The sequence below is a fragment of the Passer domesticus genome, chromosome 5 (assembly GCF_036417665.1).
Source record: "Passer domesticus isolate bPasDom1 chromosome 5, bPasDom1.hap1, whole genome shotgun sequence".
NCBI classification, from domain to species: Eukaryota; Metazoa; Chordata; class Aves; order Passeriformes; family Passeridae; genus Passer; species Passer domesticus.
This window is the reverse complement of record NC_087478.1, coordinates 77,230,120-77,256,725: the sequence shown is the minus strand read 5'-3', so window position 1 is coordinate 77,256,725 and position 26,606 is coordinate 77,230,120. Positions and strand designations below refer to the sequence as shown.

Sequence of the window (26,606 nt, the reverse complement as noted above, 5' to 3'; positions counted from 1 at the left end):
AAACCACAAAAGTGGAATTAACCAGGGTGCTCTCCAGTCACGAGACAGAAGCCCAGCTACATATAATGGCAAAGTCAAATTCTCAAAAAAAAAAAAAAAGAAAAGAAAAATTGCTCCAATCAACTGGCTGAAATTGATGGATTATCAACAGAGATTAAACAAAGTGTCTTTAGTGCAACAAGTCCATATCAAATCAAGCAAAGCAAAGGTTTGCCTTCAGACAGGGCCAAATACAATAAGACACTAAATATTTCTGGTAAACATCTGTAGCACCTCATGTTTTCATTAATCTCTGATTATAGTTTTGCAGATAATATCCTTTGTACCTATTTGTCCAGCCAATGTGCAGCTAAAAAAAAGACTAATGAATGAATGTGCAGCTTCCCAACTACTTAAATTCTCAGCACCTATTTCCTAGGAACCAAGTTCTGTGATGAAAAGAATGAATACATTACCATAATTCCATAACTGGTGTAAAAATTTAACTCAGACTTCAGAGATTAGATATCAAATTAATTATACATCAGGTTTGATAACTATTTTTCAAAGCTGACAGCAATTGAACTAGAAAAGAAACCTTTAACCTTAAAGCCTTGCAACTTTTGGTTTTGATTGTTGCTACGAACATTAAAAACACAAACTTCAGGTGAATTCTGAAATTAACCTGTGACATAGTTGTATGGGTGTTCCTTTGTTAAGAAAAATATTAATATTTTAAGGACCTTAATAAAAGCATTCAGTCATTCAAAAAAAAGTTTGTTCTATTTTTTTTCCTCTTTTGTTAATTGAGCAAACAGATGCAAAGCCAAAAATGGCATTTATAAAATGGCTGATTAGGCTTTACTGTGGATTCCTTCCTGCTGCAACATGCTGGGTTAGTTGAATTTGGCCCTAACAGTGTGGGAAGAAGTCCCACAGGTGCTGTTCTCTTTGCCTTCAACTCCAGCTCATAAACCAACTGCCCTGTGTACAGATCACACACAGCCAGCAACTCTCTGCTCAAGAGACCTGCACCATTTGGCTGAAAAAAATGTAGAGCAGCATTTTATTGACGTTTTAGAGGGTATTTTGTGATCTAAGACAACACATGTCTTTTTTACCTGCAACTCACTAGCCAGAAGACAAATCACCATAGAGCAGTTGTTTTCTTTCAGATGGGCAAATATTTTTAAATTCCTTCTAGAACAACACCCAATATGAACAACAATTAAAAACAAAAATCAAACGTAAAAATTAGCCATTGCATCCAAACAACGAATTATTGTAAGGAGAAGAAAAATTTAAAACTAGGTATTAGAGAACCATGCTAGAGTAGCTTAAAACATCCATATGTATGTAAACAAGCTATGAAGAGAGAACAGTCCGTTCTGAAAATCTGCAGAAATTTGGGATAGCAGTTGAACATTATTATTCTGTCCTCTTGACAGCTATAAGCTAAAAAAGTAAGATATGTCTCACACATTTAAGCTGACAAATACTGAAAATCCAGTCTTTAAGCAAAAAGTACTAAACTAAGCAGTTGCTAAGGACAAAACCAAAAGCACAATGAATGCAGTAACTCAGTCCGTGAGGATTTCTGAAACAAAAAGAAATATATTCACAAGAATATTCAGAGTCTTGTTTGCAGGAAAAGATGTAAGGAAGTGATACTAGCAGGACCATTCTGAAATAATGCAAACCTGTCCATTTCATGGTTAAAAACCTGATGATTTTATGTCATTGAGAGGCCCAAATAAAAATCTGATATAATTCAGCTTATCTACTTAAAATGAAAATTGTTTTCAAGAAGAATCTTTCTAATAAGACTCTCTATACAAATGTGAACTGAAAAGAGTTTACTCAGCTACAAAGAAGTTATACAAAATCTGATCCAAAGCTGGCCATTGCCAGATACCATACTGGGAAAAGCATACAGAAGGATGGGGCTGGTTGAAAAGCCAAGCTATCAGACTCATCAAACTGTACCTTGCTACAGCATCTCCCTCACCATGTGCTAATTCAGTCTGAGATGGGAGGGACATGGCTCTGCTTTGGGATTCACTGCTGAGATCAATTTCTGGCAGTGAACACAGACCACAGGGTCTCTCAGAATGCATGTCTGGCATATTTCTGGGTGCTTAGCAAAGTTATTAAGAAATATCTCCTCTTCTGAAATACATTCTGAATCCCTGGCTTTGACAGCCCATATCAGTATGAAGAGGGCCTGCTAAGATGATTTGTTACAGACATTTCACTGCCTGGCAAATGGGGGACAGCAGCATTATTTGGATATTTATTACAAACAGGGCTGCACAGCCTGCCTGAAGAGTGCAGATGGCTCAGTCCTCCTCCTCTGGGACAGCTGTAGCTCTGCCACCTCAATCTGGCACACAGGAGAACACAGCCTGGAGTATTCTGCAAGTTAAGTGAACACCACTGGGTTTCTGGAGAGCTCAGTGAGTATTTTGTAAAGCAACACGTGAGTCTCTCTTCACTAGAGGTGTCTCTAACAGCTCTGGTTAGCCATGGACAAGGTTACTGCCTCGTGCATTTGAGGAGGGATTTCTACCATTCCACAACACATGGATCTGATACAGAACAAATATGTCCACAAGTATTTGGAATGCATACTTTAATTTTTAATATATGATGAAGGAGCACATTAAAAGAAACCTCAGGGGAAAAAATGTCCCATGTGTCAGGTATCTGAAATATACTCTCACTGATATCCTGAGAGATCAGAAGGTTGGCTAATTGAATTAGCTCTAGTTTGGAGTGTGTACTCAGAAAGACACATTCTTTATGTAGGCAATTACACTACTTCAGTGAACTACTTTTTATTGGGTGACCTTGAGACAAGTGAGGCAAAATTAAGATTTTAATTGAGCTGATCTCGCTATCAGGGCAACTGCCTTGATGCAGGATGTCACTGAGACATCTTCTGCCTCCCTCCAGAGAGTGAATTTTCCAAGTAACTGGGGAAGACCCCCAATCATTAGGAAATATCAGCAAACAACAGCCTTTGCTGTCAAGAAGAATATTACTAACACAAATAGAATATATTTTCTATAAATCATCTATCTTTTTATATGAATTGGAGGTTGAAAGACATAAACAGTGTTGAAAATCTAATTATATTGATAAGGCTATGGGCAAAACAGGATAGAGAAAGACTACAGGAGCTTTCTAGTCCCCTTCTACTTAGAAATAAAATTTCTCTACCTCTAATTCAAGAAGCAGCTATTCCAAGGTGCAGAAGAAAACACACAATTTCTCTCTGGAATTTGCAAGAAATCAAATTAAATCCCTTTGAAGGTGGTGTTGGGTTTTTTTCTTATTGACTGCTTTCTGCTTGTGCAGACTGGTCTAAGGAAGAAATTAACACTGTACAGACTCTTTAAACTAAGCAAAAAATTTAAGAACCATGTTGCTTTAAATCAAACTCACTACGGCTCAAAAGTAAAATTTCCTCCCAGATACTGGCAAACTAATTAGAGGAATTTATATCTATTTAAAAAATGATAAAGAGATAAAAATGGACGTGGAAAATATTACACCCATAATGGAATTCATAGCTGCTCCTGAAATTTGGAATAGAATCTGTTTATCCCCTTTATTTACCTTTAGAATACTCTTCCAAATGTTTGGCTTTTGCTCATATAAGGTTTTTGCAAAAGTTACAAAAATGTCTGAAGTTTGAAGCTCTTAAAAATAGAAGGCAGCCTCCTTCAGAAGTATTTCAGCTGTCATTTGTTCGTGTGATCCGGCATACTGAACATGGAAATAAGCAGTCAAAGGAAGCAAACTGCCAGAAACTGTGCCATGCCCCAGCTCTCTGAGCACACATCTCCATATTCCATATTAAAATGGGAAATCTGTGCTGGAAGCAGGAGATACAAGAAAGGGAAGTAGGCACATCATGAACTAAGGAGAGAAAAACCACACTTATTTGCATCTCTGTGTGAACTTTTATATAATATCACTGCATAGTGCCTCCAAAAGCTCTGCGTATTGCTTATGCTGGGGGGAACAGTCCCTCTGATTGGGACATGTGATCATGAAATATATCCTTTAAAAAGAAATTACATTAAATGTTGCAGTTATAGATGTGTTCTACTCCAAATACAACAAGAAAATCCACTATTTTCACATTCCAAGTCAGTGGCCACTTTTGCAATATAAAGTGTCATTTTGTAGTATTCTACTGAAGTTTTTACTATCAACTTCATTTAATACTTTCTCCTGGTTTTTTTTTTTTTTGCCTTAAAGTAAATTATGAAAAAGGAAAAAAAATTGAGCAAAAGGAGCAAGTGCTAGAAGAAAAGACAATTCACAATGATTTGAGGTATCAATCCTTTAAAGCACACTGACATCCTAAATAATGAAAATGCATTTGCTCTCATGTATTTTACATATATTGGTAGGAGTTAGTAATTTTAAAAAACTATTTCTAAGCTATGTATTTCTAAATTATGTTAGCAATTAGTATGTTAGCAATTTCTGAAATTGCTAACATATTCTGCTGATTCATTTGTGAAAGTGAAAAATGACACACTGCAAAGTGAAATGAATGTATCTAGTAGTTGATTTTAAATTAACAACATTAATAAATTTGGTACAATTACATGAGAATTCAGGGGCATCCTACAAAACCATGAATCCTACCATCTGAAAACTAGGCATACACTTGTTTTATTTAAAACACTGCAGACTCAAGGAACTAAAGTGAAAATATCATGCAGACTACTACAGAGTAAAGCAAGCTTAGGGAAAGATCCAGGGATGAACACAACAGTGGTGCTCTCAAAAGAATGCAATTTCAAAGGTACAGCATCCCCACTATAATAAGAGTCCTTATCCTTACAGATTCTTGTGGGAAAATTTGTGTTGTGTTTACCTGTAATGGTGAAGTTCATTCCAAAGTGCTTGAAGGAAGGAAGCTGGAACTGAATCATTCCAACCCCACTGCCACCCCAAGACTACCAACATGCTTGATCCCAATTTCTATCAAACCTGTTCAGTATTTTAAACAGATACTTAGGAATGTTCCATGTAAAAGCACTTTACATTGGTAGGAATGTGCTGGGTCACTAAAGGGAGAGGAGGCACCTTACCCCTTGGAGATGGGAGTTAATTAGTCAGCCATGAACAGAAAGTGACAACTGGAAATACTTTGTTCTCTAAGGAAGTGAAAAAAACCCATTTCTTTTAATTAAGAAGAATGGCCTATCTGCTGGATAAGCAGGAAATTAAGTAAGTTACTGAGAGCTTGATTAAATCTGTCTGAATTGCCTGGGGTACTTCAAGAAGACTATCTAGAAAAGTTGACATATTCCAGTATGAAAGGGCCCTCTATTGTTTGCAGATGAAGAACATGTCATGCAGAAGGAGGGAATACTTGAATACACCATCCTGCAAGAACAATGAAATGGAAGAGAGCCACAGAAGAGAAAGGGAAAGGGGGAAAATAAGAGCTTTCTAAATGTAATTTTAGCTGAAGAATGTTAAGCATGTTTTTATCTTGCAGTATCTCTAATAGCCTACTTGGGATTTCATGGACAAGAAATTTTGTTTTCATTTTGCAGTAAAGTGATTAAGAATGATTTCCAATTAACTGACTGATAGCAAAAGAAATGTTCACTGAATCTACAAACTGTATGACTGTAATAAATATCTCTGCTTATCTAATGTATTTTTCATGCAAAAGATGAGGAATTATTTGCAGAGATGATGCATAGACCTGTTAGAGAAGCTGGTTTCCCAGGAATCAGGATGGAAAACATGAGCTAAGTGAGCAGTGAAGTAATGCTCTCAACTGATAAGTGGAGCAGTGAAAGGCACATCTGAAACACGAGGGCTCAAAGGCTCTCATCTGAGGCACACCTTGTGTGCAGGTCACCAATGGAACTTGAACTTCAGAAGTAACACAAGAACAAAAGGTTCCAGTTCAGGCATTGGCACAGACTCAACGTGTGACCAGTGACTTCCCAGGCAGCTGAAAATCTCACAGCAGAAAAATGCTGCCTCAACAAACGAGCTGAGAAGAAAATGCAGGGTTATCTGTGCTCTATTTTATTTGCCCAGAGCCTAAGCAAGACAAAGGATGTGACAAAAAGGGATGTGAAAACTGCAAATGGAAGATGGTTCTTTCAGCCCAAATGATGAGACAGACATAAGAGCAAACCTGGGAACTACAAAGGCAAAACAGTGAATCCCCTCCCTGTATTGTCCCAGTCAGCTCTCACTAGCAAGAAAAGCTAACAGAGAACATACAAAAATTTGTGAAACAGAATTCCCAAATTTATCTTCTCTGATTCTGTTCACTGCAATAAAGTTTGAGAGTGTCTGGGAGGGGTACAAGGGGAGAGCTGTGCTAGAAATCATGAAATAAAGATGTCTGAGTAAACGACTAGAAAAACCTGCTAAGACCACTCTGACCTACACCACACTGATACTGTATTCCAGAAAGCAGCAATTCTTTTCAAAATTGTTTAAAAACTGAGAATACAGATAGAATTTTGCAAGAAACAAAAGTGCAGTGGATCCTGCTCCTACTCCAACCCCACAATTTTTCTTCTTTCTTTTCTTACAGCTTAAGACAATGCTATGAAATAACAACAGCATTTTTGTTTACCCTGTTTTATCAGATCACTATTATGTAGAAATTCTTACCAAAACCACACAAAAACGGTAGAACTTAGCCAAGAATACAGGTTAACTTCCCACAGAAAGTCAGAATCATGGAGTGATTCTGTCTGCAGGGATGTCTGAAGATCACCTGGTTCAATACCCTGCTCAAAACAAGGCCAAGTTAGAGCAGGTTGCTCCTAGCTTTGTTCAGATGAGTTTTAATTATCTCCAGTGCTGAGGACTCCACAGCCTCCCTGAGCAATGGATCACTACCCCACTGAACACTATACTGTCAATTATCTCAACAAAACTTATATTGGAACAAGTTTGGATATGCTGCCTCAACCTTTTACTGAACATGCCAGAGAAAAGTCTGACTCTGTCTTCTCTAGAAATTTTGGAGGTGTATTTTGTCTCATCATCCACACCACTAAAAAGACACTGAACACTGCTGATTCCCCTCTGAGCCAGTCATCTCATCACTGAATCCATCAGGTTGGTCAGGCATGATTTGTCCTTGTAATTCCCACATTGGCTGCTCCCTATCACCTTCTTTTCCTTCAGGTTTTTGGACTTTGAGGAGGATCTGCTCCAAAAATTTCCCAACACATAAAGTTACACTGACTGGCCTGCAAACTCCCAGATCCCCCTTCTCATCCTTCCTGAAGATGGATGTGATGTTTGCCAGTCAAGGGGAACCTTCCCTGACAGGCACAAGCTTTTGAAGATGACAGAAAGAGTCCTTGCTATGATATCAGGTGGCTCCCTCAGCACCCTGGTGTTCACCTGATCCAACTCCATCAACCTGCATATTTCTGATTTGTTTAAATGGTCTGCAACTCAGACTAACAATCCTGGGGGTAATGATTCACTCTTGCACACTTTACCATTATCTTCAGGGATCTGAAAGGAGTCTCTGCGAGGAAAAAAGAAGAAAAAGCAGACACAGAGCTACTCACCTTTTTCAGCAACTTTTTAAAAAGTCCTGCCCAACTGCATTTGCTGTAAATATTATATTATTGCTGAGTGCAGGGCTTGTTAAAGCTTGTGGTACTGTTGTTTATGGAACTGTTTGCACCCAGACTTTTCTACCATAGATATACACATTCACTGCCTGGCTTTTAGAATTTTAACAGAAATAAAAATCTAGCCATTTGTGGGGATAAAATTTTGCACAGAAGCTAGCCATTAAAGAGGAAATATAACCTTCAGATTTTATTCCTTAGACTAAATGTGATGTGACACATATGGGTTAGTCAAAATGTTTAATGTTGCATGAAGTTTGAGTGATCATTTCATTTAATCTTCTGATGATGACATGCTATGTAATTTGTTAGCTTTGGGATATAGGAAGATAAAGACACATTTTAAAATGTCTTCTAAAAATAACGTTGTCTTTCAATGTTTCAAATTATATGGTAAAAACCCCATCTTTTTGTTTTATCTGAAAAAAAGGGAATTGTGAAGGATTTCTCTGTCAGAGCACTTGACTTGACCTCTTCCAAGTTCACAGCATACTGTAACACACAAAAATCCTCCCTAGTCCCATCTCACTTGTCCTTCCAATGCTATCTCAGTTCAAAATCCCACTGAAACCTGCACACTTTGTGAGTATGTGTGCTAAAAACAAAGGAATAACACAAAGAGAAAAACAACTTGCTTTTTCACATAATAAATTAATTCCAGCAGGTAGAAGGAAATGAATCAGCTCATGTGAGACTGCAGAATAGTGAGAGTTCTGAGATGATGTACAGCTGTGCATAATTTTGCTTAATTACGATGCAGTCAAATGAGGCAAGAGAAATGAGTCAAATGAGAAAAGAGGACCTTTGACAGAAAAGGTACAGATTCCACTTCCAACAAAGGATCGAAGTTCTGATAATCACTAAACTTAAAGCAAATTTGAAAGGCTATGCCAGAGACTTCTTTTAAGGAAAACCACAGTTCTCTTTTGTGACCTACTTTGCCTTAATTTTTTCCCTTCCCCACTATCATCTCTAAGATGCCATATTTCTCCTCACTCACAAGGATCAGATAACTCTTAAAAAAGAATACTTCTTAGTGTAAATAATTCCAAAGCCACTTTTGCTCTGAGTAGAATTACAGGAAACATATATTGAATAGAAAACAACTACTACAGATTGCTGTTTTTTGGAGACAGCCAAGGAAATTTAAATGGAAACTTCTTTGAAGATAACATTTCTGTCTCTGCTGAGCTAAAACCACTGCTAACTCAACACGCTTCAAATTTTCATCACTTCCTGACCTGGTTAATGACCAACATTGTGGCAGAGTGAAGATCCAGAGTCTTTTGAAGGTATAAAACTATCTACAAAGAGCCAGCCACACTTGCAGTAAAATTTTTTCTGAGTGCCCTGTATGCTGTGAGTGCTCAGATCCACGGCTTCCTGGAGGTCCAGCAGACAAGTCAGTGTAAAAGGCATTTCCAGCACAGTGAAAAGCCCACAGGTACCACAGACTGCATGCCTGCCACTAAGCACTCTGCTCTTTTGGTTTGGCTTTTTAAAAGAATTATTGAATAGCACCCTGAGTTTCCTGTGCTCTGAACATTTTATGCAGTATTATCTGCTATTTTCTTATAGAAGGATAGCATTTTAAATGTTTCTTTGGTGGTTAGACGTGTTCTGTTTAATATACATTTAGGACTCTGGAAGTAGGACTGAAATAATCCCCTCAGATTTAATATTTTGTTTTTACTTTGATTTTATAAGGCTACACTTGAGTTGCTACACTGATATTTAATTTTACATGGATACAGTCTTAGCAGATTTTTACCTGAATTCATGCCACCAGCCTGTACTCATCCAATCACCAAGCCACCTTGCTTGTGGAAATAAGGTTTACAGTATTTCATTATTACTTCCTAAAGCATCAAATTCTCTTTGGTATAGGAAAAAAATCTGGAAAAAATTCTTCTAAGAAGTGGATTACTTGCTTTAAAACATGACAGAATCAATTATGTGATCTAAACTAGCAGAAAATCTGACAGTAGAAAGCAGAACACTAAAAGACAAGCCCTATGTGGGATATCTCCTGTCCAGTTAAACTGTTTGTTACCTAGTCTAGGCTGGAAATCTTATTTCTGCATTATCAATATAGCTCATTCTTCCCTCGAAAAACCTGCAACTGCTTGTTATAAGACCTGATTGTCAGTCTTTTTATCTTTATCCCTCTCAACTTTCATGATATATTCAAAAGAACAGTTTAGAAGAAACTGGAGCATATGAATTTAGGGTTTTTTTTCTATTTTTTTCACTGCTGCAGGTAATTACATCAGTATAGTGTTATTTGGCTTATTACTCTTGAACTCAGCCAGCATTGGGGAGTTCTTTATGTGAAGCTGTCATCAGCAGAGATGCTTAGCAAAAAAACTTCTTACAGAAAATTGCTCTAATCCTCATGCTTTCCAAGACAATTTTATTTACTATGAATCAGCATGATATCCACTCCAGATCCTTAAGACTCCTGAGCAGTAAATAGATGTCACAACAGCAACAGTGATGTGGATTACATGGTTCTATTCTGATTCACTGAGTTTGTCAACAGGAGAGAGATGATGAAAGTTTAATGGATAGAACAGAAAAATTCAGAGGTATTGATTACTGTAAGTAAAGCTGTCCTAAATGAGAACAGAAATAACCCAGAGGATTTCTTTATGTTAGAAGATAGACCTACCTAACATATTTTTCACATATTGAGTTCTTTTCCAGGAGACACATTTGCTTTGATGTCTGAAAAAAATTGCTTTACATCATTCAGAGAAAAATAAAGTTATGTCTCCTATAGTAGCTTCCAAGGTAGAATGTCACTTCACAGAACACATATTTCTTCATATATTGCAGTCAATGGTAATTAGGTAAACTCCGAAATGCTTAGGAAAGAAACTAGTACACTTCAACCACTGTAATTTTCCTGTTTGCCCCGAGGAGAATCTTTTTGTTTTGTTTCTGGCCAGCAGAGATTTTGTAGTTCCAAGAGCAGTCATTCCACCTACTTCCTTACATTCTTGATTTATTTTAACAAATAAATGAAAAACTCAGCAACTAACCACAATAATTTTAAAAATGGAAAAAAAGTAATCCAAAAAAATCAATAAACCAACTAAGAAACTTTGAGGACAGAATGGACAATCTCTTAAACATTTTAGAAAATTCCTCCAAGTTCCTCATCCTAACATTTGGTCACCTCAAATCACAGCCATATCTCCTCTAGCCAAATTCTACAATATACTCTAAAAGTGAGAAATAAAAGTTATGGTTACTTTTCATTGCTTGTGAAAAGAGAAATCACTCCAGGTCTTAGAAAGACCACAACCAAACAGCACCCTAAAATTGTTTCCCCTCTTATCATTAATTCCAGCATAAGCACAGGTATTGATAAAACCCTACAGCCGTATGGATTGTAGTAAAAGCAGCTTTGACAGCTGAATTCCACAACATCTAGGACCTCATCAGCCAAGGCACACCAAGCTCCACTCATGGTGGAAACAGGCAAACACAGACTGACCCACAGAGTCCTGCTCATGCAGCAAAAGCAGAGTGGTTATTTCAGAGGAGAATGCTCACAGGGCAGGAAAAGCTTCCTGGCAGTTACGTTTTTTGGGACATGAAGGGGGTCATTCAAGGCCAGACCTCCTCTCCCCAGTAATTACAAGTATGCCAGTATGACACACTGAGCACGGAAGGTATTGATGGATGACAACAACATGATTAACTTCCAATCTTTTTCCAGTTTGTGGGAGGAAGAAAAACACGCACCCGAGGCCACAAGTGCAGAGCCTGTGCCAAACCAAGGTCACGACGCTGACACAATTTAAAGGCGTCAGCAGCATCACAGCACTGGGGGATTCCAGCCACCACCACATTTTTCAGTGCTAACCATGAACAGCAAAGCTGGATGTTGGTTGACAACTCAGAATTTTAGTCATTAAGTCGTGGCTTTCTGGGCAAAGACACTGCCTGAAACAATTATGATCATTCTTTCTTCCGGAGTCACAGATGGTTTCTACCAACAGACTTTATCAGCAAAGACTAAATTCCAACATGGCTGCAGAGCTTTCAGAGGCAAATCAGAGTCATTAGGTAATCTACTCTTACCTGTATTATTTAGGCCACAGATGTTTGCTCTGAGCTACTCTACTGAAATCCCAAAATCTAAGGTTAGCAACTGCTTTTAAAATATAAAACCAGAAAAATGAGCCATGGCTGAAAGACTCCAAACATACTGTCTCTTAGTAGGCTTTCTTCAGTGGTTTATCACTGCATTTTCAACAAATTCATCCTCCTGCTAATTCACTTCTCTTTAACCCTCAGCCCTTGGTTCTTTTTGACAGCACAGCGCACTCAAGCTGCACCAAAACTAGTTCTGCAACATCCCTGTGAGGGTTCAGGCACAGATGCAATGATAAAGATCCAGCAGTTAAAGTCTGTACGACCAGTATTTCAAAGGAACCACTTTTGCACTCCACAGCATGTGTATGTATCACGGAACATGGCTAATGGCCAAACTCTTCTCTTCTTAAAGTAACAGATAAAACCAGCAATATTTAAACTGTCTTGCTTCATCTTCCTGTTCCTGGAGTTTTTTCCCTTTAAAACGTTCATTAGTTAGTCTTCCCCCTTCTGCCCAGTGCACAACAGCATTGATTTACAATGGTTTGATACAAATTCTTTCCTTCTAAACATGCACCCTATTCAACCCATCCTCCTACACAGACTTAACCCAATCTCTGATCTTTTATTTTGCAATCATGTAATTTGATGTGCAATCTTCTGTAAGATCTCAATTTTAGCTGAATAGACAGTCTTATAAACACCCTTTTAAAAGCAGATACTGACCTTGAGGTGAGGCTGAAGGAAGCAGCAAATCCAGGAAGGAGATGCGAAAGAGAAAGAGTTAAGAGTTTGTGAAAACAGAGTCCAGAGATAAAGCAGTTCAAGAATAAAGGACAAAACAAGCAGATATAAATCAGGTAATGACACACAGACACACAATCATTCACAAACACAGAGCTGCATGTTTTATAGACATCTAATTAAAAAAAAACTAAAAAAAACCCCCCAAAACCAAGAAAAAGAAATAAGAGAAAAAAAGGACCTTTAGATTAGATTACACCATTTCAATTAGAGGCAACTTTCTGTAGAAAAAATAGTCTCCAATAGGTAACAGTTCTTGGAAAAAGAAAATAAGCCATCTTACAAGAAAACTCTGGATTTACATCACATCATTAGCAAGCACCCTTCTTCCAGAATTCTAATGAACATTTTAAAAATACAGAGTTTGACTATCTGAGATGAAACCTCATGTTTCCTTTATGACATCTTCTAAGGGCTTATTTTCTCTCCATGAGCAAGACATGCAATTCTTTTACTTTTCCTGCAGATGATCCCAACTTGGATAAAGGGACTAAACAGAAAGGGAAAAAACCCCAATCACTGAGTAAAGTCCTTGAGACCTGAAGATTTGTCAAAGCTCATCTTTCTTAATTTTGACATTGAAGTCACTCTATTCGAAGAGAAACAAAAAAAGCAGCTGCCTCTTCTTCCTGCCACATAATTCTCCTGTATAAGGTGCAATCTAAGAACAATAATGACCAAACAGGTATTTTTTTGACAGTTCTCTCCAACATTGTTCAACAGCAGAACTGACCAAGACAAAATGCTGGAGTCCCCTGTATAACATGAGGTCCCATAGGTTCATTATTGCTTTTTTTTCCCCAAATGTCCCCAGTATCTTTCATAGGCATCTGCTGTCAATTTCACTGATAACAGCAAGGTAAGTCAACAAGGAACCAAAAATATAGGTCTTTTCAAATTGATTATAAATTTGATGATTTTCAGTCTATAAAAGAGAGGTAAAGGAAATGTCCTTCTGTCCAAAGCAGCAATTTGGCTTTGACAACATTTGCTGTACTTCTCCCATGGCAAAATTTCACTCTAAAAAAGGCAGGACATGGGCTGGATAAAAATATTTCTATAGGACAGGCTAACTGCTATCTTCTTTATCACTCTTGGTATATGGAGGCATGTAAATAAAATCTGAAGTCCTTATGTATGGCATAAATTTCACTATCAATCGTGTTGGGTATTGGATTTGTACAAGCAGCTGTTATTGGTCTGTAACACATTAACTAATGCAAAAGTACTTTTCTTTGGCTTCTCAGCCAACATTCTTCAAATCAAGCTCTCCAAGGACAGTTGTTGTCAAGGCTGTATTACTTGGGGATGTGGGGAAAGATGAGGCTTGTAAAATGTCAAATACCACATCTCAGTGTTTGATCTTGAAGTAACTTACAATGTTCCAAAAGCCTTGGTTAATTCATACTGAAAAACATCTAAGTAACAATTCTGACTGAAATCCAAGACTACAAGCAAATTTAACAACAGGGAACAAAAATGTGAAAATAAACAGTTGGTTAAATTTGGGAATAACTACAGTAAGGGGAAAAATTTAAGATTCTCATTTTGTGTTTCAGGAGTCCTTTGGTTGTGTTGTGATGATGTGATATTGTTTCTTCAGTTTAACAGTGAAAAACACACAGGCTACAACTCGGAACAGCCCGAGTGGAATTTAAATGAACCATACAGTTCTTCCAACTGCTATTAAAGGTAGCATCTTTTGCTGGCACAGGATGAAGGCAACACAATGCTGAGGTCACTTGCAATTTTTTGTGTGCTACAGAAGTATTATTTAACCAGCTGCATGGGTTTTAAAGAGAGAATAATTATTGCCACATCTCCATTTTGTTATGGAATAATTCTTTCTTCCAAAGAAAAATACATTTTCTGTAATTGCTAGCCCCTTTTCAAAGTTTTTGTTACAGAGGTACAAAATATTTTTTAGAAGTATGGATTTTTAGAATAATCATAATATTTATCTGAACAAAAATAAGGACTATGTCTGAAAGCACATTAAAATTAGGGGAAAAAAAATCTGTAAGTGTGCTGTCACTCAAACTAAAAGCAAGGCAGACACCTGAAACTGTCAGCTATTGGGAAGTACATGGAGATCTGCCATGGACTGCAGCTGAAGCCTCAGTTCATGGGCTGTATCAGTGAAATTGAACAGAGGAGCACAGCAAGCATCTGCCCCAGGCAGCAGCCCCAAGCAAGCAGGATCAGATACATACCGAGACACACTCATGACAGAGCAAAATCCCAAGTTTTAGTTTGCACTCTTTCCCTTCAAGCAAGAACACACACTTGTAGCATTCCTTACAAGATCCAGCAGCAGTGCTCCTGCCCAGCCCCATTAACTGTGTACTCACACAGGGAGACAAGACAATTGTAATGCCAACTGGCAGTCCCAGAGAAACCCACTTTCTTTTAAAATACCATCCTGCTCATTTTAAAGAAAGAGCTGACTTTAATCTGATCACTGGGTGCAGATCAAAAAAAATGAGATGTGAACTCTTAAGCATTTTAATTAAGAAATTTGTATTTTAAAAGCTGTTGGTTATTCCAGCTGCAATTTTTTCCACATGCTTGTGTATTATAGGGAGTGGAATGAGCCTGCAACATTTGTCTCAGATGTACTTAGCATGTAGTTTATGTAACGATTTTCAGTCAACCTTTGAATTCCCCTTGTTTGACAGTGAGTGATTGTGTATATTTATTACTCTGTCATCCCTTCAAAGCAGTCTGACAGGGAACAATAGGCATTTGATCTTCCTTGTGTCTGTCAAAGCAGAAAGGCTATTTATGTTTACCCCTTTTGACAGGTTTTCTTGATAAAAAGAATGATGGCTGGTCTTTTCCTTTCTTCTAGGTTGGTATTTAGAGGGATAGGAAGAGATGGAGAGGCAGAGACAGAAGGTTTGTGTGCACATCCATGCACACACGTATGCATGGATGTAAGAGCACAAACCCAGCCACAGATGGCCACAATGGAGCACTAAAATTACTATTTCACTGAATTACTGGCAATTACTTGCATATTCCTCTTGTTCTTTCTGTATTCCAAGACAACGCCGAGATCTGACACTTTTATTTTGACTATATCAGCTACATAAAAGAGAATTTTGGTGGGTTTGGTTTTTTTTCACTCCTTTCACATCAGGTTGTGAGTATGGATACTCCCATATTCCTCAAAGATGTTTCAGTAAACAAAAGCTCCAAAACAGCTTTTGAAGAGATGTAATAAAGGCAGGTAACAATGAAACTGATATGCAGACTAGGCTCGTTATTTACATGGTGCTCTTTCTCCTCCCATTTATAATTATTTTAATTATATCACAGCTATTACACTCTACTCATCTAACAACTGGATTAGGAGATACCTGCTAAATAAAATCCATTATTTCTACAATGTAAGGCAGATGACAACTCCTATACTCATTACAGATAATAGGCATGAGAGGGAATGCTTGAAAACCACCTTGATTTAATGATAAAAACAAGGAGGACTTCAGCAATATGGAAAATTTGGCAGGAAAAGAAGCCTTTAAAGAAGTTTACAACCAGTGCTTCTCATTACTGATATTTCTCTAGTGCAGGGTTCTTCCTGGAGGACCCAAGGTCAGATCCTTACTCTTAAATTAGCAGACAAACCATGCTTTCAGCCAGCCCACTGCTCAACTTAGCCAAGGAGTTGGTCCATACTCAGTTCTGTGGACATGAATCACTCTGCTTAGCAGTGTCCTGCCTGCTGGAACATGGATTTAATCCCAGTTTAGATGGTTCACTGAGGGGATAACACAGCAAGCTCTGATATTCAGCCAGGGCCTGCACCTGCCCTGACCTCTCACCATGTCAGGAGCTGGACTAATTTGGGTTCTTTGACTTTGTGTTTTAGAACAGCTGTTTCTGCAATATCACAAAGTTTCAGTTTCTCGCTAAACACGGGGAGAGGGAAAGATTGGGAAATAAAGGACAGCTGAATAAAGAACAAATCAAAGAAGGATATCCCATTATATGAAAAAGGTGAGGATGGATTGAGGAGTCACTGTAAAATCACTGTGATGGGGTTTTTATCTGGTGCTCTCTACAGATGGATTTGCAATTACTGGCAGTGTCCCTGTGTCTTTCTTTTCCTTGCTTAGATGTAGGTTTCAAAAGCAATTAGTGAGTCTGAGTGCTGCTCTTAAGGCATTTTAACAAAGCTTGACTTCCATTTGCTTTCTGACAACCAGCATACTTTCAAATGTCTTAAGTTAAATACCTGTAAGAATAAAAGATGCAGGCACATTTGCTTATCTGTTTAAAGAAATTATGTTGATATGAAATGCTTTTTGTTTTCCTCCTGTGAAACTTGATGCAGGACCTCAGGGGTAATGCTGCTCTTGTATGAAGATAAAGCAAGACTGAGAAGAAAGAAATTACTTCTTCCTTTCCTAGCTTGGAAATGATGAAAATCTTAATATTCACCAGATCTGTGTGCTCAGAGGTGGAGCTGGACTAACTATGGACCTGACCACTTCTTTCCATTACAAAACCCAGTTCTCAGCTGCTTGCCAAATATTAAAAAGTTGTGCTGCTATTTCCCATGACAGGTTCAACCTAACCAGGGATTTTTGTGGGAAATTTCAGCTGTGTCCTTCACAAAAGGCAGCATTTTTATGGAAAAAAAACTGTTCACATATGGTTAAAGAGTGTATCATTTCGTGTAAGATGTGAATTAAAATTGGAAGGCAATCTTCATTTCAGAATATCCTAAGTTTTGAATGATTTACCTTGGAATTTTAATGTTCACTTAAGCTACAGATTTTTCAGGGAAGTGGATGAAAAACACAACAACAACAACAACAACAGATTCTGCCTTGTAATAACATCATGCAAGTATAAGATAAATATATTTGCTTTTATGTTTTATGGCAACAAAATGGATTGAAGGATTTTAAAATAATATTTAATTGTTTTGGGTTTTCCAATGCCTGCATCAGAGTTTAATTTATTTTTGGAGGAATATAATCAGTTATGACATATACAGAATTATAGCCACACCATCTCTCAAGGTTAACTTTAATGGGGATGATTATGACTTTATAAACACCTTTCTTTAATTTGACACCATATCTTTAAATTATTTATATGCCTTGATGTGGTTCTTGCTCTAAAAAACTATTTAAAAATTCACAGAAACAATAAACTTGAAAACCAAAGACAATTATTCCAAGGTATGAGCAGCAGTTTGAAAATAAGTATTTCAGCTTCAAACTGTTGACTTAAGCTTAGGGCATAATTTACTAGTACAGTTTCCTTTACACTATTCTAGGAAACTGTAAAGTTGATGGAAAATACAGCTAATTTCTCTCTCCATCTATCCTTCATAGAACACTACACAAACATATCTGTCTTAAAGACAGACAAAATAAGATACTGCATTCTACTGTCCACATTTTTCAGCACTCTTTTGAGATCCCCCAATGTCTTTTAATCTTTTATTTACTGTTGGGAAGAAACATTTAAAATGAGGACTATACCTTTTGGCTGCTACAAATCAAAAGTTGGAAGGTTTCTTCTTCAAAAGGGCATCCTTAAATTCTTTTCAAGAAAACTCTCCAAATTCTATTTCTTAAAATAGCCACTAATTCCAGCTGTCCTTAACAGGACTGCTGGTATTCCACAGCTGAGTACTGTCCTCCTTTGTTCCCAAAGCAAAGTTTCCTTCAGGGAAAAAAAAAAAACAAGCCCTGTGTCCTTGCAAGAACTACCTACCTTATATAGTGAGTGTGCCAAATGAAAATCAATTTTAAGCCTGAAACTGGAACCAGGACTTCCATATATATTCACTCAGTGCTCACTTCTGAACAAATATACACAGATATACCTCCTGCCACCTCTCAAGTGCAAAGCCAGCTCTTATTTGCACAATATGTGCACAACAATCGAGCTGTGTATGAACTACTGTACAGACTGTGTATAAACTATTCTGTGTATAAACTACTCTGAAGGTTCTGATGGCCATATCCCAGATAAGGAGCATTACCTTCTGTGTGTTTGTTTTCTTATTAGAGGACCCAGGGACCAGGAATATTTCTCTGTCTGCTCTGGGGTGTCGTGACCCCCAGGGAAGTACTGAGTTTGACCCTCATTCACAGAGAAAGTTTCCTACACTTCAAGATACATTAGAATCCACAAAAGTGTGAACTAGATTATAGAGAGCAGTGTAGGTGTATCACTTTGTGAGCAATTTGGTTTTGGGATTTTTAGTATGGTGTGGATGGAAGCAAGATGGAGGGCACAGGGTGCTGTCCTGAGCTTCTTCTTCCTTCTTCTTCATGGGTTTGGGTGGCACTCTGTAATTGGGCAGAAAAGCCCACATTGTGGGCTCTTTGGGATCAGTTATTGGGTTAAAAGGGAAGATAATCCAGGTGTCAGTTCTTAATTGGACAGTTTAGTCTTAAAAGATCTTTTAAAAAGAGATTGTTAGCCATTTTGTGCCTTCTAATGAAAAGCTGCCAAACTCACAGTAGTGAGACTGTTTTACTGATAAGAAATAATAAACATCTGGGTCCGAACATGAACTACCATCCCAAGTGCCTTCAATCCAGACCCAGAGAAACCAATAAATATTGACTTCTATCAATAGAAGTCAATATTTAGAATACTTGAAGAACATTGTTTTAGCTGGTTCAGGCAGAACTGGTATTAGAGATCAGAACCAAAGGTAAAATACAGCAAGAGAATTAGAATAAAAAAGCAACAGCTTCTGTCAAGTTTAAATCAGGGAGAACAGCAGCAAACTTCCTTTGGACTGTGGTCACAAGCAGCGCTTGCACGCGACATAAGCAGGTGCTGTTTGACCGAGGAAAGAAGCAGCATTGCAGCAGCCCCAAGCAGCAGCATTGCAGCAGAGGCCACATTCCAGCCCAGAGGAGGAAACAGAAGCCTTGAGGGCACTCACTTTCCCAGGAAGTCCCACACAAACCCCCCTACGTGTTGCGGTGCGGGGACCGACACCTGGTAGGGAGGGTGCAATTTGCGGGAGCCGTGCTTTCTGAGGAAAGGCACAGTCACAAACACCCCCGAGGGAACAAAACAGAACAAACAACACAACTCGGGGGAGCGGGAGGGGACCAGGGGGAGGGAAAGGCAAGGGAGGAAACAGAACACAGAATGAAAAGTTACAGAGAGACAGGAGGTTATGGGATGGCAGTACAAAAAGCAAACAGTTAGTTACAAAGGAAGTGAATAACCAGACGGCTACAAAACCTTCACACCACAGCAATAGGGGACAGAAACAAAACTTATGGGGTCGTTCACCCACAGAAGAAATGTGGACTTAGAGCCCATCTTCCCACAAGAAAAAGCAAAATGCTCCCCACAGAGTATATACACCAATGAACTCATACTATCAACCTTGTGTTGACTCTAGAATATTTTTCAATTTTTGCATAGCATGCACCATTCTTCACACATTTCTTTTAATATCTTTCATCTGAAAAGCAATGTCTCCCAGTCAGTAACTGCAACAGCTACTGAAGAGTGGAAGCATTTCCCTCTCTATGTTACCTTCAGCACAAGGCAGCTTTATTTGCGTTGCAAAGGTTAAAAGAATAGTTTTCTGCTTTTAATTTCATCTTCCTCTCCTTACTGTCTTTTCTCTTTCTCTGTTCCTCTGTGCATGCTTCCCCAACAGCCAACACATCTCTTCTGTGATTAAACTGTGATACCATTTCTCTGTCTCTGAAAGCATATGGTCTAGTTGTCACACAGAACTAGCAAAAGGGAAAACAACAGGGAAGAGACTCTCTTTTGAAAAATCCCATTTTCTTGTGCAATTATTCTCTGTACGTGACTTTTTTCTTCTCATCTTGCTGCACGTGGAACACTGACTGCTCCTGATAGGCACAGCAATATTTGCTGTTTAGCTTGCTGACAATTGCTTCTGCAGGCACTAAGGCTCTTTGCATAACACAGCTTGGTCAGCTGTACAAGCATGAGAAGTCAAGATAATTTCTAGCTCACTCTGCATGGACCACAGTTTAGGAAAAACTTCCAAAATGCAAAATTATAATTTTTTTCTTTCCTGGAAACCAGGATTCTTCTAGCTCTAAAACGTGCATGTAACATGCCTGTTATATAGGATATATAGGTTCAGGCATGATAAAATCTCTGCTTTGTGCAAAAACTCACAAGGAGAAAGCACGCTTTCAGGGAGTCGTTGTTTGGAGGAGCAGTTGAAACAACTAAGGCCAAATAGGAATTCCAACAATTATTCAGAAAAAAAAAAGAAATTACCAGTCAAAACCTTACCATAAAGTATCTGGAAGTTTCTATCTCTTTCTCCAGTCCTGTGTTTATATTACATTTCCACCTGAAAAATCATTTCAGGTGCTGATACTTGGCTAATTCACCATACTAACAGCATCCAAATTAGATCTCTAGGTCATGAAGACTTTTTCTATTTCCACTTAGAGTGGTTATAGAACATGAATATTCTTAGATTTTTCTCCTCCCCTTGATTTATTTTGCTGCTGGCAGTCACATGATAACAAAAGAAGTATTTTGTTTTACATAATCAAAATACCTATTCTAATTACTAGAAATAAGAGAAAACATATTCTATCTTATCTCAGTACTGGTAGAAAAGATATGTTAAGAAGAGAAGAGAAGCACTCAATTTTTTTAAGACTGACAATCAGGTGGTAAGAAGGAATGGATAAAACTGAATACTCAAAGTATTTACTAATGGTTACAGAATGATATCTAGTCATTTGGGGTTCATTTTTTTCATAGTAAGACTTTAGTCTGAGACTGAAACATCAAAAAACTACCATGTAACAGGACAAACAATAACTGCTTTGCAGAAGTCTAGAAGTGCATCTTTTCCAAGAAAAAGCTCGCTTCCTAACTCTGAAGATGATGCAATTGCTTCCATCAATAAGATAAGGAGACCCATCCTAATTTTTCTTTGTTATTTTTCCTTTGTAGACTATAAATTTTTTTGTTTATAGGACACTTGTGACTACTCAATTGTTGATGCTGCAAGTGAAATCATGATTAGTTTCTGAATGCTAATGTAATAAAAAAGTCAGCTTGCATTAAAAGTGTATCTAAGAGAATTCTCTTCCTGCCATTTTAATCTCCTCTAGGAATCAGGCTGAGGAATGATGCACATTTCTGACTTTCTTTTCCTAAACAGTAGTTACTTCTCCAGAAAGGAAAAAAACCAATTAAGGCACTATGAATATATTTCTTCCCCCTATCTTAGTTCTGATAGAAGCTTGCTGCTTGTACCTGTTTCCTGGTCAACTTGCCTGACCTAAAGAGGATGACATGGAGAATGTCACACCTGAGATGGGGATCCCAACAGGAGTAAAAAAAAAATTACACAAACGAGTGACTTGTAGCTTTTTCAGGTCTATACTCACTCAAGAGTATCAACCTATTGCCTGAATGTTTTGCTGATTATATTATGTAACAATGGGCTGAACAATGCATCACTTAGGAAAAAAGGGAAAACATTCAAAAAGAATATATCCTTACTCCTGGGTGTTTGAGTTTATGCCATAGGTATGAAGAATTTTGGTTTAATAAAAGAACTTAAAGAAAACTAACAGGATGTTGCTTACAGACACAAAGAGAGAAGAAACCCAGCTGGCAAGCTGAACTGTACACATCAAGGAAAAGAGAATGGACTCCTTAGAAAAGAGTTTTTCAAATCATTCAGAGAGGCCCATAATTTGACAATCAGCAAGCCATGAAAAACAACCACTGATTGCAGAACCTGAAATGTCCTCCACTTAGTTGCCCTAAGCTTCCTGACACTAAACTGAGTAGTTAAGTAGTGAAAAGACAAAAAGACTATTCTGGCACAAGGCAAATGGGAATAATCAAATTTCCATTTTGCTGTTCCAAGTTAGTGATTTTCCATTGGGAATGGCAAAGTAAACAAAAAACCCCAAACAGGTATTACTGCCAGAAATTTGCTCTTGGCCCACCAAGATGAGAAAATGACAGAATACAGAATCTAATTCAGGTTTTTCACAAGATGTACTACTTATATTTGTGATACAAATGTCATGGAATCATAATAAATTATAATTTCTTCTAGGGATATTATAGTCTTCAGCCTCCTGGCTCCAAACGAAAGATGGAAAATGCTGAAAAGTGATGAATCAAGTTTTGCTTGGACAAAAGCAAATCTGCTCATCAGGCTTCACCTGGGCCAAAGTATTCCTGTACCCCTACCAGTACAGAGTTACGAGGCCACTTGTCAGAAGAATCTGAGTAAATAGTAACACAAGCTCTGAAAAGGCATTTTTCTTATTTGTTTTTGTCAAAGCTGTGCCTGAGAAATTTCTTGTATCAAAACAACAAACTGTTTTACAAACACATCAAAATTTCAGCAGCTTTTCCTACCCTCTCCATTCCCTTACAACTCTATCTACCTTTCTAGTTCTACCTGTATCAGCCCCAGTTTTGAGTAGCCAGGTAAGAACTTGGTAAGACACCCTCTTCCTAACAATGTAGCACAATAAAGGACCAAAGACAGAAAAACTCTAAACAGACATTTTAAGTTTTTGAAGACAAGAAAAACTACCGATCTTTAACATACTAACGTCAGGTTTTTTGCTCCTCTTTTAACTTTACACCATTCTCACCTTTCCAGCTCTGCTATCTTCTTATCCTTGTCGTTCTTCTCATTTTCCATCTCTTTCAGGATCTCCAGGAGCCGATCCACCTCAGCCTGAGCCTTGCCAGACTCCTCCCGAAAGCGCGTTACCTCCCTCTCCAGCTGCTGCATGCGCTCGCTCAGCTCAGGACTGGCCCTCGCCTCCAGCGTTGCCTCGTGAGCCTGGGAGACAAAGGTTCAAGAAACACCACTTCGTTCACATGGAACTCTGACAACTCCAAAATGTTATCTGCGACAACTCCAAAATGCTATCTAGAGACCTATTTCAAAATGGCAGCATGAATTATTACACAGGAATATGCAGGGCCTGTGCTATTTTAAGTATGGGGAAATACTCTGTAGGAAAACAAAAACTTAAAACATATTTAGTTTTCTAAATTCAGCCTAAAAAAAATTATGACTTTTAATCTGAAACAGAATCAAAAAAGAAACAGAAATATGAAAAAAGTGTGAACTTCTTTGAAAGTAAAAAAAAAGCAAGTGTGAGTGTACACACTTATAGTACTCTTATAAAACAGTGACAACTGTTTTATAGTAACTATAATATTATAATAACTATAGATGCAGTTATTTGAGATATTTCTAACCTATTTCTTCTAGAACAATAAACCACAGGTCACAGCCTTCAATAACTACATCACTATGCAAAGTGTCAGACCTTTGCACAAAGGGTGCTGATGTGCTCAAGCCCTTGCCAGTTCTGTGAGCCACACAGACCAGGGTTTATGAGCATGGCTACTGAAATTATCTTTGCTTGGTTATCTAGGAAATACATTTTTCAAAATAAGGCTATTGGGACAAAAAGTATTTCTGGACTGATGATGACATGATCCCAATGAAGAGATTGTTTGGGGAGGTTTTTTTGTAACAAAAATCAGTAATTTGTTAGTAAAGCTAATTCAATAACTCCTATGCATGTAAGAGACAGGAAGAATGCAGTATTCATGCTGGAAGTTAAACCAGCAGACTAAGGACTATCTTTTTTCTCTCACTCTGCTCCTCTGCTCTTGGATCTTGAACTGCAATTTGATTATCAATTAAAGCTATTTCAGAATTGCTCAAAGTTGCTTCAGTGAATATCAAGTTTGATGGAGCTATTCTGCTGATCAGGACTGCCTGCAAAAGCCCAGGCCTTGCACTTCTCAAATCAAACCTACAACAGAAAATAAGACTACAGACTTTTCTCCCCTCTGTGTGCAGCTGTGGAAAGTTGTTTTACAAGCTGCCAATGTTCTGCTCCAAAGCACACTAAGTCTAGATCTGATAGTATAAGACTCTGTTGCTTTTAAAGGTAATTGGAGAGTACTACAGCAGTAAAAAACTCAGGGCAGAAAGCTGCTGCTTCCAAAGAACCAAATAGCAAAATTACATTTGGCTAAATCTGTTTAGTTATTCAGTAAAACAAGACTGGAGCAAAATATCCATTCATTGACTCCAACATTTTTGCCTTGAAGTGTCTAGTTTTTAATTAGCTTCTTTAGAGCCAAGGCCACATTCTAGTGGAATCCAGGAGACTTGTGGAGCAGAATATTATGGGACTGTGGAAAGTCTTGATGCCTGTCTTTAATGGGACTGACCTTGGGATGGATCTGTGTTTCCCAAACAAAGGAAAGGTTCATGTTCCAGGGCCTTAGCCCTACAGCTCTTGTCTGAGGGTCAATAACAAGCTGTTGTGGCTTTCTTTTGTTTAAAAACAAGAATTCCAGAAAGCTGATGAAGTTGGACAGTATTTTATCCCAGAACAAAACGCCCCAGGCACTCCCCAGGTCTCCCAGGCAGATGTCGGCAAGAGTGCCCAATAACCAAAAATCATGGATGAGTGGAACCCTTTCCTGAGGTAATGCATTTAGGAACACTTAAAAGGCTCCCTACTTTTGAGTGACTTTCCAGTCAAACCCTGACAGTCCTGTGTCACTGAACTGTAAGACTGAAAACCTTCAGTCTTGTGGCTGAGACCTGGCCACAAGTGCATCCCTGAGCCCGAGGCTTTGCAAAGCCTTTTGGAGTTAGGGCTGTCACTGCTTCCAGACTCCTTACTGCCCCATAAGCACTTCAAATTACACACCCTTGGAAAGGGCTCTCCACAGCAAGTGGAAGTGTAATTAATGCCCTGCCAAGAGGATGCAGACTGCAGGAGGACGTGGCAGCAGTGAGACTGACAAGTGTGTCAGCTCCACGAACAGCTGTGAACACCAGGGGACATACTTGGCTTTGGAACGAGCACTGGTGGGTGTTCCTGAAATGCTTTTTTGGGATTTCCAGCCTGCGGAAATCTGAAATACTTGATTTCATTTCCTTTTCAACTACACCTTAAATTTCAAAAAAACCCCCTCCAATCTTTCCTTCCCAAATACAGGGAATTGGGAATACTGTTTTTGGGGTCACCTATACATCAACAGAGGGCATCAGTATTCTCCTAAGAGACACTGTGTATAGAGTTAAGTCTGGTTTTCACCAGACAGAGCCTGAGTTCTTCTGTACTGGATTTAGGTATGTTTCCAACATCTCAAATTTTTTCTTTTAACAAATACTCCTCCAGGCTCTTTAAAGTCATCCAAAATACATGATCAGATAATCAAGAAACTTCTTTTCAAAGAAAACAAAGTTAGGCTGTTAGCCTGGCTTATTAAACTCACTAATTCAAAAGAAGTTATAAGACCTAATGCAATCTGACTGTCAGAACAGTCCTGATTTATTTTACTCTGCTAATAAAAGCATCTCCACAACAACCCAAGAGACACTACTGAGAAGAGGAAATAAATTTTCTTTTCTAGAGAATTAGCCAACAAGTCAGTGTGTCTGGTTCTTATAGAACTGAAGGGCTATTTACAGGACATAAATTATTAGTTAAGACATGTAACACATGTTATTTGTATATAATGCACATAAGTATGGATACTTTCACCTAACACAAAGAGAACGTTATGTGATATGCTGTAAACTGGAGACCACTTCCTGCACTGTGAGTTACTGACTGAGTGACTTTGGTCCATTTTGTGGGTTTTGTACAAAATACGTGTTTCATGACCGTATCTAAAATCCTACTGGATTCATTTATTGCATAAGAGAGAAAACCAATGCATTTAGAGCTTTCCCACAAACTCACATCCAGATCTGGAACAGATGAAACTGGCTACCTTCCCTGTGCAAAATAATTAATCTTGGTTTTTTTTCCTTTAACCAAAAAGCTAAACACAAAGAATGAATTCCAATAGTCACAGTAAAAAAACCTACATACAACTTGCTCCGCCCACCAAAGGTGTACAGAAATTCCCAAATAAGTAGTAATTTCATTTTTGAAACACAAGCAACATCTAAAGTGACAAATACACCAATAGTTTCTCCTGTATTAAGAGATCATAAGAAGTCTATTTCGTAAGTTTGACTTCCATCTCTGC

The 26,606-nt window shown here is 38.1% G+C and overlaps 1 protein-coding gene across 15 annotated transcripts in view; it reads right to left on the bottom strand.

Annotated features, from left to right (window-relative positions):
* ERC1 (ELKS/RAB6-interacting/CAST family member 1) overlaps positions 1 to 26,606 on the bottom strand; it is a 277,084-nt gene that overhangs the window by 138,022 nt on the left and 112,456 nt on the right. For all 15 annotated transcript variants that reach the window (XM_064421242.1, XM_064421249.1, XM_064421246.1 and 12 more), the window contains one exon: positions 23,177 to 23,370. In XM_064421242.1, coding sequence (XP_064277312.1) covers positions 23,177 to 23,370 — 194 coding nt within the window. The remainder of the gene's footprint in view (positions 1 to 23,176; positions 23,371 to 26,606) is intronic.